Below are 14,326 nucleotides of genomic sequence, written 5' to 3'. Positions count from 1 at the left end.
TAACGTGATCAGACTGTACCCACTCCTCCGATGAATATACATTAGACTCGGGGCACTCTTCGTCGTCCGATTGAACGTCCACCTGAGCGTGCTCGGTTGTGCTCCGCGTTTTCCGGCGTTAGCATCGCTAGCCGGTGAGGCTTTATGACGTGATCATAGCTGCCGCATCAACGCTTCCAATCGTCAATCGTCGTCATCAATGTGCTCTTTAGCATTGGTCGATGCTTTTCGTCTTTGAAAAAAATGCTCAAGCGTGAGCTGCTTGCAACCGGTCGCCATTAAGGCTTCCCCAGCCATTGTCCCCTCTAGCTCCGCCTCATGTCTTCTACTGACGCCTACCAAATCTTGTCCAAAGAGAGTCATCGCTGCCATCTAGGGGCCAAAAATAGGCATTGTACTAACTAGATCTGCTTGATACTTTCAGCACAACTGGCCAAGGTTTTCCTCCACCCGTTTCCCCCCCAAAAAACAAAAAAACTTGGTGAACGTCTTTTAACGTCTTTGGCGCTCCTCCGTAGGTTTTTACTAAACGTCATTTAACGTTTTTGGCAGTAAAAGAGTTCAAATGAAGTATGTTAAAGCTTACAAAAAAATTGTCATAAGCATTAGGGTCATTGATAAGGATTTTATTCGACCCAGCACTGTTCATTATGGGACTGCTGAGCGTAGCAAGTAGCACATATTACTATTCCTAGAAAAATGGGCTTATTATTATGGGACTGCTTCGCTGCTGCTCCGCGCTTCGCAAGCAGGCACATATTGTTATTCTACCTAGGACAGTGGTTTATTGCTGTTATTATGGGACTGCTTGTGAAGCAAGCAGGCACATATTGTTATTCTACCTAGGACAGTGGTTTATTTTTATTATGGGACTGCTTGCGGAGCAAGCAGCAGCGAAGCAAGCAGGCACATATTGTTATCCTATCTAGGACAGTGGTTTATTTTTTTTATTTTTTTTTATTATTCCAGCGATTTTTCCGCTAAAATGCGGCCCGTACCGTACATCGCACCGGCACAAATGAGGTATCAAACGATGCGGCTCGATTTGACTCGCTGCGCTATTATTTTTCTAAGAATTCCCAGTTACCATGGCGACGCTATTCCCAAAAAACTCCCAAACTAACTCCCCATTGGGAATGAATGAAAAGGGAAGAGAAGATCACACATCAAGCACCTTTTTCCAAGACACGCTGCGCGCGCATACGTTATCCGACCGATACGAATTTTAGCTCATTTTGTAGGAATTTTTCCCATCTTTAGCTCAGTGTTGAAATCTTTTTTAAGGAATGAAAGCTCCCCCCCCTGTGCGGGTTCAAAGATAGTGACTGAATTAGCTTTCTCACACACTCTGTTGGCTAATTAGCCATCCAGTGCCGGGAACCAAATAATGTCTTTGAAAAAATTTCACTTCAACTCGTCACCATGGCCACAATCTTTTGTCACTAGACGTCAAATTCTCACATTTTGTAGTCACGAGTGTCTTCTTTCAGACAAACTAACTTTTATTTGGCTAAGGTGTCATTTAGTACCTTTATTTTCATCTTAAGCAAGAGAAGTCGGACTAATTCGCCTGTCTTTTACATGTTAATTTCAGGCGCCTTCCTCTCTCCATTTCTGATAAATCATAAGTTTTCAACCTGCTCTCATTTGGTCATTTTTTATCCGATTAAGAAAATGAGAACATGCTCGTGTTCCCCAAACCCTTGCCGTTCTAACGAGTCATTTCTTGAATCTGTATCTTCAACCGTTAAGTCGTGAGAGGCTTTTGTTGAAGGGGTGCTTCTCTCATGCAATCTCAATGGAATGTGGGGCGCGTGACTGCTCCAAGTCAAAAATGGGTATGAGTTCTTAAAGTGACAGTGACATATTTTTAGATTATGGTTAACTTCCACATTTCTTGACCGATTCCAGTCATTTAATTTTTAAACTGTTCAGCTCATTTACATTTTTTAAAATACATGTTCAGGGACAGTGAGATACTTTTAGTTGATGTTCATTATGGTTAACTTCCACATTTCTTGACCGATTCCAGTGGTTTAAATTTTAAACTGTTCAGCTCATTACCAAAGAGTCAGCAGTCCCATTCAAAATTTCCGCGGGAATTTTTCTAGTTTATTATAAAAATACATAATAAAAATATTTATTTTTTATTGTGGGAATGCTCAAACATTCCCACATATGTTATTATGGGACTGCTGCGTAGCAGAGCAGTAGCAGAGCTATTGCTTGCGAAGCATAGCAGGCACATACTACTATCCTAGAAAATTGGGTTTATTATATTATCTTCCACAGATTTTCCGCAAAAATGTGGCCCGTACCATAGAACGCACCGGTCCAAATGAGGTATCAAACGATGCGACTTGATCTGACTCGCTGCGGCATTACTTTTCTTGGAATTCCGAGTTACCATGGCGACGCAATTCCCCCAAAACTCCGAAAATGAAATGAATGGAAAACGGAAAAACATCAAATCAAGCATCTTTTTCCAAGCCCACGCTACGCGCGCATACGTTAACCGACCGATATGATTTTTAGCTCATTTTGTTGCAATTTTTCCCATCTTTAGCTCAGTGTCAACATTTTTTAAGGAATGTAAGCTCTTCCTCCTGTGGGGGTTCAAAGAGAGTGAGCGAAAGTAAGAAAAATAGCCTTTTAACATTGGTGTGTATTGTGTCTGCTAGAGTGAAGCAATCAACGTCAGAGTGAAAAATCTCACTTAGGGACACTGTTATAACGCGTACGGGCGCTACGCGGCCGTTGTTAATGCGTACGGTGCCACGTTGCATGGCTTGGCACTGTTAGTGTTATTGAGGTTGAGTTAGAATGAAGGAGTAGCAACCACAACCGCAGACAAGTACTACTACTACTACTACTTACCACTACTACAAGTACTTGCTACTTGCTATAAGTCCTACTACTACTACTATTGCTAAAAGTACTACATGCGTCTTTCCACCTTGCGAGTCAGAAGTCCCGATTTCCCCGGAAATTTTTCTAGTTGTGACATTTATTTTCCATACTTTTTTGCAATGAAATAACTCCCACATAATAATTCAGATTTACACAATTTCAACTCGCTTCAAAAATTCAGGCCTCCTGTGGTATACATATATCGTCTGATTCCACATTACTTACAGTATTTGCACAATTTACCGTTAAATATCAAATTTCCCCCATTCATTTTCAATAGGACTGACATCGAACTTTTTCTAAGTACCACTTTCCACGCCCACTTCCATACATACAACTGATCATCATTGCCAGGTGTCTGACACTACTCGGTGGCACAGTTGGTAAAGTGCATTGTGCAGTAACCAGTAGGTTGCAGGTTTGAATCCCACCTCAGACTGCACATTGCCAATATATCCATGGAGGAGAACCTGGGTTCAAACCCCGCTTGGACCATATTTTAGTACATTTAATGGTTCGATACCAACTGACTAGCAGATCAAGAAATTGATTATAATTTCACTGAAATGATTAAATGCATGTTAGATGACACTTTTCTAAATAAATACGCCATTCATTAACCATGAATTTGAACTCATCAAGTTAGGTCAGTGCTTAGAGCAATTGCCTTCCACCACGGAGCACCTGGGTTCAAAACCCCGCCTGGACCACATTGAGTACATTTGATGGTTTGATATCAACTGATTATCATATCATGTCATTTGCCTACAAGTAAAAAAATAATAATTTTCACATAATTTATCTTTCAATTTACTTCATAAGCATATGCATTCAAATCTTAGCATTCAGCTTTATTTAGGACATGGAAATCATGGAAAGTTTATTACAATGGTTGCACCAGATGATTGTTGGTCGCATCACATAACAAGACAGCTACACAAGTAAAATTATAATGACAAAGATATTATTTATTAGACAAAATAATATGATTTTTTTTTAGGTCAAATCAAATGATGTCCAAATATGACCACTATACCAGTTGCTATACGGGTAACATTTTTTGTACATAGTTGTGAGACAGCTGCTCCTATGGGTTGTTGACTGTCTTGTGGATGATACAAACTCCTGTCTTTGAAAGTATTTCAAAATAAAAGTTCTAAATTGGTTATTTCTTTTTGGCCGAGCCACATAATTCATAAAATGGGCATCATCGGACAAACAATGACCCACTGATAGACTGGAAAGAGAGATCCCCATGGTGCATTCAAGCAAAAATCACCAAAGGCAATAGAATAATGCATTCGTTTTGGTTAATTACGGCATATCATATCCATATGCAGCTATTAGACTATACACATACAGTAATGTACTGTATACAGTACAGTGTGTTAATATGCCTTGGCCTAGAGGGGATGACATTAGAATGATCTAACTGAACGCTTGAAGGAACGACATAACAGCAATCTGACATGGCACTATGAGTGCAGTTTGATTCCACCATGGTATCATTGCAGCATCGTTACTTTTCTGTCAATGATTTTACCTTTGAGAATAAAAAATTAATTAAAAAATTTGTTAGTATTTCCATGTCAATATGTTTTTAGACTGATTAAAGTAATGACTCACTCACCCAAAAGAATTAGGAGAACATATAAATTTATATACAGTAAATATAAATATAATTAGTTTTTTCTCAGGTGAACCACTTGACTTTAGTCCTCATTTTAGTTTTAGTGATCCATCAAATACATCTCAGACTTTCAAGGACAATACAGTACATTTGGTGAGTGAGAATGTCAATTATGTTTTTTCAGGTGTCCAGAAAGCCTGCGTCCAGACACTGTCAGGCCCTGCTTATTGCCTTGCAAAAGAGACTGTTTGGTCACCCCATACAGTGACTGGAGTTCTTACCCGTCAACATGTCAAAAAGGTAATGCTTTGCCATTCAGATTATGCAATATGTCTGTCTAGCATACGCAGAACACATTTTGTTTGGCGTTTTTGTGGAGTGGCATGCTATGTGTAACTGAGAAACATTATGTAAAAATACAAAATGTGATTAATTTGGTAGAGGCATTGTGGTGAATGGTGATGCTTCAGAAATAGTAATAGGTCGTTCCGTAAGCGAAGCTGTCGAATCTACCTTTCTCATGAAAAATAACAATGACCAACAGAAAGAGCGAAGCCTGGTGGTTTGCTAATTAGCGACCCAAGCTAGTTAGATGAGGAGAAAAGGAAAACAGGGAGGAGGGAGATGAGGGAGAAAAAACTATTCCAGCCTAAACCCCTATAGAGAAGGGAGCATTATTGTGTCAAATTACATTAACTCATTCACTCCCAGCCATTTTCACTGAAGCAGCCTCCTTTGCTCCCGGCTGTTTTACTGAATTTTGACTGATTTTGCAAGACCCACAGAATATTGTGTTCTAGGGCTGGGTATTGATTCAGATTTCCAAAATCGATTTGATTTGATTAAGAAGGGCCCGATTCGATTCGATTCCCATTGATTTTCCATTCAATTAAGGATTTCATGCAGTACCAATTTTACTTTTTTACGGAAGACATTCACAGAAGTACCAATGCTGTAAATAGTAGTAACTTCTTGCTCTTACTTGGTGCATTAGCATGAAAAACAAATGTCTCAATATTTACATTTAAAGTTGAATCCAATGCAGTTGCGTTAATCATGTTTTATTAAACATTACCTAATCAAAAAATAATAATCAAAATTGATTACAACCACAGCACTATGTAAATAGTGAAATGACAAAAACACTGGGCTTCCTCTTGGGGTACTCTGAATAACAGAAGGTCACATTTGCATTTGGTAGCCATATAAAAAAGTATCAATTCATGGTTTTATGAATCGATATTGGGCTATGAAAAGGAATATCGATTAGATATTGATATATTGATTTTTTTTTAAAGCCAGGCCTATTGTGTTCTATTGCTATAAAAACATGGAATCTACCAAAAGAAAGATTGCAATCTCTTTTTTCATCAGGAAAAAAAAGTGTATTTGTATCTGTTTCCGTTTTGCAGCAATTAGCATTAGAATATAGTAAGTTTCATCATTATTCACCAGAGGTGGGAGTAAGGCTGTGTTCACACTGCAGCTCAATTGCGATTTTTTCACAAGTATCTGATTTTTTCATGCAGTTTGAACGGTACAATTCAGATTTTTTTCACATCCATCTTTCGTATGTGGATATAAATCGGATATGTATGCGATGTGTCTGCACTGTGAACGCTGTGAAGTTGACATGTGTGGCGATAGTAGAAATCCAGCCCTGCAGACGGTTCATATCGCGATATCATCTTCGGTAGACTTCTCAATGAAATGAGGTGGTCGAGGAGTGTCCCCTCATTTCCCCCAAAAATTTCTATTACCTCTTCCAACCTCGCTACTACGGCGACATGAGATTAAAAAAATAATTCAGACGGATTTCTGTTGCTGTTTGTAAACAGCACATTCAAAACTGACACAAGAGGAAGCCGAGGACAGCAGCCAACCAAGAGCGAGCGTGAAAATAGTCTACCAACCAGGAGTGCGGGCGTTCACACAGCTGAATTTGTATAATGTATGCAGACAAGACACAAGACTCGAACTCCTAACACATCCGCAAAACGAGTCCACCAGTCCACCAATCTGTAGCGTGCGTTGGCACAGCTAAATTTGCATATGACGCTGACAAAAGGCACTTGCCTCGGTGGCCTGGCTGGCGGTAAAACGTAAAGTACATAAAAAGATCGGATTTAGCAAAAAATCTGAATTGAGCATCACGCCCTGCAGTGTGAACGTAGCCTAAGTGATTGTTTTACAAGTCACAAGTAAGTCTCAAGTCTTTGCCCTCAAGTCCCGAGTCAAGTCCCAAGTCAAGACTGACAAGTCTCAAGCGATTTACAAGTCCTACACTTTGAGTTTCAAGTCCTTTGGAGTCATTTTGACAACATCGTAGATTATATTATTTCGGGTGACCATCAAAGTAAGAGTCAAGGACTCAGGGAGTGAACCCAGAGTGGTGCAACAGATTGCTGTGTTTGCAATGTGTTACCAGTGGGTTTACAGTCTCTACGCAGCTAGCAACGATAATTAGCTGATAAACAACTGACATTATCTTACTTACCGTTCTTAACTTCAGATGTTGAACGAAGTTTGAAGTTGTTGCCGATCCGTCAGTGATCTAATCCTGGACATACTGCAATTCATTTTTTGTTGACCACCTCTTAGTTATCATAGTTTTTGTACCCAAACAAGTGGTGCAACGGATCACAAAAGTCACGGATTGGATTTGTATTTTTTTTTAAACCCCAAAATAAAATCAGATAATTTGTCTTAATTTATTTTATAAAATGCTTTTGCATATATATATATATATATATATATATATATATATATATATATATATATATATATATATATATATATATATATATATATATATATACTCAAAATGTCTAATATGGCCGTTGATGGATTTAGGAACACAATTTTTTTTTTTTTTTTTTTTTTCTTTTCTGGGAGATCTCAGTATTGATCATTTGAAATGTCATCATCATTGTTCTCCCATTTTTTTTTTTTTTATGTGTGTTTGTGCGTGCGTGCGTGTGTGTGTGCGTGCGTGCGTGCGTGAGAAAGGAAAAAAAAAATAAGAATTCCCATACCGTTCACCTAAACCGAACACTTCAAAATCCAGCCAGAGTCGTGGGGCCGCCAGGAGACCCGAAGGGGGACCAAAGAAAAGAAAGAAAAGCGAAGCCCAGTACCGACCAGACACCACCCACCGGACCACTAACCTTCACCAACCCCAGAGACATCTAAACTCCAACAGGAACACAACTTTAAGTGCAATATAAGGCAAGATACATCATTATTTTATACATGGTCCATGTATAAAATAACAAGGTATCCTGCCTATATTGCACTTGTAATGCACTTGAAGTTGTGTTCCTAAAATCCAAATGGCCATATTAGACATTTTGAATGTTTTTTTTTAAGCTAGTGTTTTATAAAATAATTATAAATGACGGCAACGTTCTATTTATATATTTTTTAATAATGAAAAATACATCTAAGTGCAATTTAATGTGTGGATTACAAAGTAGCATAAGTCCACAATAAGAAAAGCAAGCGAGCCAAGCAACAGCTGTCAAATTACTGTTGCAGCACCCGATGCTAATGATAACAGTTAGCTACTAGCCACGAACACCGGAGACTTGTACCGCATCATGCAATGACGGCGTAATTAATTTACAAACTTAAATTCGCTATTTAATATACTTTTTGCATGGTATTATGATAATGGTGGTAGAAAATATATAATTTCAATAAGAACGTTGATAATGCAAGCCAAAATGTCAAAGGGAAGTAGTCAAGCTGGCGTTCACGCCACCATGCAGGCAGAAGTAAAATCCGAGTGAAGTCACAAGCCATTGTTGGTAAAGTCCAAGTCGAGTTGCAAGTCAAGTCTAAAGTTGTCAAATTCATGACTCGAGTCTAAATCACATGACTCGAGTCCACACCTCTGTTATTCACACTGGCAAAAAGAGCTTGTTGCAACATGGCCCTGGTTGATCTCTTATACTCTGCTGCCGTTTTTTTGTAATAACTAACTACCATTGCTTTAAGATACCTCTTCAGGTCAGAAGCTGCATCAAAGCCTTCTGCATAAATAAATAAAATAAAAAAAACTTTAAATACGTATAAATACGTTTTTGGGAGTGAAGGACCTAAGTATTAAAAAAACTTATTTATACGTTTTTGGGTTTGAATGAGTTAAAAAGAAACTACCTCCGATAAGAAAAACTACTGAATAGATGTTATAGTTTACAATACTGTCATTTGGTTGGCCATAGGTGGTAAGACAAAGAAGAAGCAATACCGAAAACGCATCATAATCCAGTTACCAGCCAACGGTGGGCAAGAGTGTCCAGAAGTGCTGACTCAAGAAAGAGAGAGTGATGCTCCCTCTGTCTGCCCAGGATACAGGTAAAAGGCCCTTTTCATTGTTCATGTAACTGATACTACAGAAATTATATTATTTGGGGAAATGTTTGCACCAAAAAATTTGATATGGTGTATAAAACAATTGTAATGCTGTAATCTAGCTCAGACACTGTATTAGTCATCTGCATTCATTTACGCTCTTTATCCATTAGCACATGATGATTTCCTCGTAGTGATTAGATAGTAGTGATACTCTCTCTTTGACTTTAGATGGAAAACGCATAAATGGCGAAGATGCCAAATGGTTCCGTGGTCAGTTCGTCAAGACAGCCCCGGAGCTCAGGAAACTTGTGGATCAGGCTTACAGGTTCGAGGTGAGGATACGCAAGGATACACACTCACACAAGTATGCACCAGGGTTCCAATAGATTTGTTTTTTCATTAGAGTTGCTTTTTATTTTGTTTTAACGTTTGTAAATTCAGTTCCTTTTAATTCACTTTTACAGTACATTTATTTTCGAAAATGCTTTGCTTAGTTTAGGATTCATTAGTGTTTGTATTAGTTTTAGTTTTAAAGATATGAAGCATTTGTCAAGTGCAAGATTTAAAAAAAAAGGGCACAAAGTGTGTAAAAATTAAGGGTGTCAAAATTTATCTTAATTAACGCGTTAATATCGCGTTCACTTGAAGTGCCTTTGAGGGCACAATTTTTTTTAACGCTTGATTAATGACTGCCCCTTAATTGGAAAGCCTCTACTAAGGGAATTCCAGTTGCGACGCAGCAGAAACGTCCACGTCAAAATTACCCAACAGAAATGCACTATACTGAACTGGAGCTACAATACACAATGTTTAAGGGGCAGAATGTTAGCGTGGAGGAGCCATTTGGACTGTGTAGCACTACCGCCAGTTCTCTGCTTTGGAAGAACGCACTTGGTTAGCCGTTAGCAATGAACTAGGTTGCTCCAGCAGAGGTGACAGGCAAACCCTGTGAGAGCCAAGAGCCGAATGGACGCCGTCTTGTCAGTTGGATTGGCCCCAAGCCACTTGATCTTTAGATGTGAGGTGTATTTTATTCAGCAACTCCAGAAAATAGCTCTTAAGTGCAACACATAGTCGTGCTCTTTCTTGGCTCGCTCGCAGCAGAGTGACTCTGGCTTGAAGCTTCAGGCTTGCAGTAAATCAGTGTCACTTTACAATCAATGCGCATCCGAGAACGTAAAAGCATTCAACGTCGTTCAAAAGAGTCACTATAACACAATTTAGGAATAATAAATAATAATGCATATATAAGTTGTATTTTACAATTTTAAAAATTTTGTGCAAAAGAGTCACTGTATCACAATTTAGCAGTAATAAATTAAATAACCATGCATATATTTGTGGGGACTGGTGTCAAGTTGTATTTTAGTTTTTAAAATGTGCAGAATTTCACAAGTTACTTCATGTTAAAAAATTGTCAGCTCTTAATATGAAAAGAAAAATGCTCTGAGCTGTAACCATTGTCTTACAAACACAATTATGCCATGTAGTGACAGAAAAAATGACCAATGCAAATCAATGTCACACTCTTTTTACAGTACAGTACCTTTTTTTAATAAAAAAAATTAATAATTGTTATGAAATTACTGATTCAATGAGTAAAAAAATGCAACCATATTTCTATTAGGTTAACATTTCTTCCCACTTTTATGTTAACAAGAATATGAAAAAATAGAAAAAAATATTGTACACTTTATTTTCAATTTAGAATTAAATTGAAATATAAAATGTGCCATTAATATGCATTTAATCATGAGTTAATTATTGAAGTCATGCGATTAACTGCGATTAAAAATTTTTAATTGACTGACACCTTTGCTAAAAATGTAAACTATAATTCTCAAACGACTGTTTTTTCTTCTGTATAGACATACAGCAATCCAAAAATAATTACATTTAAAATAAACCCGGGAAGCTCATGTATGATATAAACAGCCACAAAAAAGACGAAAGTATTTAGTTTTTGTTAACTATAGAGTAAATAACCTTATATGCACACATGCACGTGCAACCAACCCACAACACATTATGTCAATGATTATACAGTAGTTACTATTTTAAAGAAAAGTGAAAACAACAGTCAACAACGACATTGGCCACAAATCAAATAGACAATAAACATGGAGAAGAAGAGATGAAGTTAATAATGAAACGAGATAGAAAGACAGAGTAGGTAGGGCTCAGGTGATTTTGAGGTTGCATGAAAGTAGTGTGAAAGGCTTTGGGCATTGTATTAAATTGTGAACTCGTGTCTGTAATTCTAGCTATAACCTCTATATGCATCACATCCACTGCAAGTTTGTTTCTATATTATGACTGCATTGTCCCTGTCAAATAAAGATTTAAATTGAATTATACCAATATATTATATATATATATATTATATATATACTCCTTTGCTCCCAAAAAACGTATAAATACCTTTATATTTTTTAATGCTAGGTTATAGAGAAGGCATTGATGCAGCATCGGACCTGAAGAGGTCGCTTAAAGCAATGGTAGTTATTACAAAAAAAACGTCCAGCAGGTGGTAGCAGAGTATAAGAGCTCAACCAGGGCCATGATGCAACAAGCTCTTTTCCCCAGTGTTTTCAACAGATTGGTGAATAATGATGAAACTTAGCTATACAGGGAGTCCTCGAGCTACGTCGCACGCAACCTACGTCGTTTTGACTTTAGGGTGCCCATGCCTTGTCCACAGCACCTTCTGTTTCGTTAATTTCCCACAGTAATCACACCATTTTAAAGTTATTTAAAGTTGTGTTGTTACCTCCAGCAATGGACGTCCATCAGCCGGCCAGCTCGCCATCAGGCACGTCACATTTCCATGTTTAAGCTTGAATTAACGCAGCTCTGCCAACCGTCAGCAATAAATGTCCGTGCGAAAACAAAATATTGGTTCTGGCGTCTTCCGGGTCATGCAAATGTTTTTTAAAATTCTTGTACAATGTATTTTGATGAAAAATATCGACTTTAACGAGGGAAAGTCGAAATTTGGGTTATATCGCCAGCGTAGGAACAGAACTCCGTAACTTTAGGACTCCCTTTATTCCAATGCTAATTGCTGCAAAACCGAAACAGATCCAATATACCTTTTTTTCCTGCTGAAAGAAGAGACTCTAGTCTTTCTTTTGGTAGGTTCCATGTTTTTATAGCAATAGAACAATATTCTGTGGACATTGCAAAAGCTGTCAAAATCCAGTAAAACAGCCGTGAGAAAAGAAGGTTGCTTCGTGAAAATGGCTGGGAGTGAATGAGTTAATAGCAAATAGACTGGATGACTTTTGTGTTCCGATATTTTATATTTATATGTAAAGCCTTCTTGAAAATCGGCATCATTTCTTTCATCTCCATAGCTGTTTCATGTCGGAAGCAGGATGGTGGACAGGCTGATGTTGAAGTTTGTCTGAAGTTCTCCAGGTCCATGCCGCCTCTCACCCAGCCCTGCCAGCTGCCCTGCCAAGAGGACTGTCAGCTGAGCAGTTGGTCCAAATTTTCTCTTTGCACAGCCGACTGTGTGGGTGTCAGAATTCGCAAACGGATGCTTGTGGGTAAGTGGCAAAGAGGTGATAATAATAATGGAGTGTATTTACAAAATATAAATGTAGACGAACAGTACATATAGATGTAATGAAAAACAGTTATTACAAATTGGACTTCCAATACTGTATTCTAAAGCAGGCGGTCATCAACTGGTCTTTTGTTTCTGCAGGTAAGAGCAAAAAGCGAGACCAATGTAAGAACCACCAAGTGTATCCCCTGAGTGAGACTCAATACTGCCCATGCAACAAATACAACGCCCAGCCTGTGGGCAACTGGTCTGACTGTGTACTTTACGAGAGCGGCAGCATGGAAGGACAACTGGGCATGAAGGTCCAGGGCGATATCAAGGAATGCGGTCAAGGTTATCGATACCAAGCTATGGCTTGCTATGACCAGGATAATCGCATCGTAGAGACTTCACGCTGTAACAGTCACGGTGAGTTTAAAGCTGCCCTATCTAACAATTTGCCCAAAAATATCTTGACCATTTATGAATCAAACTAGCAACAACAACAAAAAAAACCCGTAGCTGTTCACAATGGATATTCATGCAAGCCTCTAGCCAATAGTTTTCCGACTGGATTTGCGTTTGAATTTTCCACCCTGTGACGTCATGTGCACATTGTGTACGTGACAAGGGAGTGTGCAGTTACATTTTTTGTGGCAGTAACAATTCGGAATTCGATTTTCTGCACTGGGCAGCTTTAAAATGTAAAAGTAGACCTAAAATCCTATTGACAATTTAAATAACATGTTGATGTTTACTGTTAGTACTGACTGGGTTTCTGAGCCCCCAGACTCCAGACCCAGACTCTGGAACTGCATCTTTGAGATTGGCCTTTTATTGTGGGCAGTCTAAGGCACACCTGTGCACTAATCATGGTGTCTAATCAGCATCTTGATATGGCACACTGGTGAGGTGGATTATCTCGGCAAAGGAGAATATCACTATCACAGATTTAGACAGTTTTTTTTAAGAATATTTTGAGACATTGATATTGTGAGTGATATTGTGTATGTGGAAGAGGTTTCACATCTTTGAGTTCATTTTATAAAAAAATGGGAGCAAAAACAAAAGTGTTGCGTTTATATTTTTTGTTGAGAATAGTTAACACAACCCATAATACAGACTGCAGCTATTTAAAATGTAAACCTATAGCAACCACATTAGGTGTTCTATGCCAAATCACCTTAGTGGGTTTCACTAACAGGACAAACCAAATCATCCATCCATCCATTTCCTGAACCGCTTATTCCTCCCAAGGGTCGCGGGGGTTCTGGAGCCTATCCCAGCTGGCTTCGGGCAATAGGCAGGGTACATCCTGAACTGGTTACCAGCCAGTCGCAGGGCACACAGAGATTACCAGCCATTCATTGGCATGCCATGCATGTCTTTGGAATGTGGGAGGAAACCGGAGTACCCGGAGAAAACCCACACAGGCACGGGAAGAACATGCAAACTCCCCCCAGGAAGGCCGAAGCCCGGACGCGATGTACTGGTAGGCGGACGTGCTAACCAGTCAGCCACCATGCCGCCCAAACCAAATCAAACCAAACAATTTACATCTCAGAAACTTTTACATGTTTTAGTGTACGTGAGAGATTACATTTCATGATTTTTTTTGTTAAGGTCACACGTGATACACAAGGTCAATTTCAAGGGCAAATTATAGGTTAAAACTTAAAAGGTCAAGTTATTATAATATGCACCATTTTTTTTTATGATTCTATATTTGGAGTCCTTGTTGAATTCCCTTTCCAACAATAAATTATTTGTGAAGATTGATCCAGTAGTTCCTGAGGATTCAAAGGAAGAAGGCCACACCCTTTTTGGAGAAAATGTCCAAATTTGTCAGGCTTTCGCTCCCAAACCCCTGCTCCGAT

The 14,326-nt window shown here is 38.6% G+C and overlaps 1 protein-coding gene across 1 annotated transcript in view; it reads left to right on the top strand.

Moving 5' to 3' along the window:
* thsd7aa (thrombospondin, type I, domain containing 7Aa) overlaps positions 1–14,326 on the top strand; it is a 148,578-nt gene that overhangs the window by 98,778 nt on the left and 35,474 nt on the right. The window contains exons 9-13 of the mRNA XM_077548205.1: positions 4,725–4,840; positions 8,767–8,899; positions 9,128–9,231; positions 12,256–12,450; positions 12,612–12,878. Coding sequence (XP_077404331.1) covers positions 4,725–4,840; positions 8,767–8,899; positions 9,128–9,231; positions 12,256–12,450; positions 12,612–12,878 — 815 coding nt within the window. The remainder of the gene's footprint in view (positions 1–4,724; positions 4,841–8,766; positions 8,900–9,127; positions 9,232–12,255; positions 12,451–12,611; positions 12,879–14,326) is intronic.

Source organism: Vanacampus margaritifer, chromosome 17 (genome assembly GCF_051991255.1).
Source record: "Vanacampus margaritifer isolate UIUO_Vmar chromosome 17, RoL_Vmar_1.0, whole genome shotgun sequence".
Lineage (NCBI taxonomy): Eukaryota > Metazoa > Chordata > Actinopteri > Syngnathiformes > Syngnathidae > Vanacampus > Vanacampus margaritifer.
The sequence above is the reverse complement of the archived record's forward strand: the minus strand, read 5'-3'. Positions and strand labels throughout refer to the sequence as shown.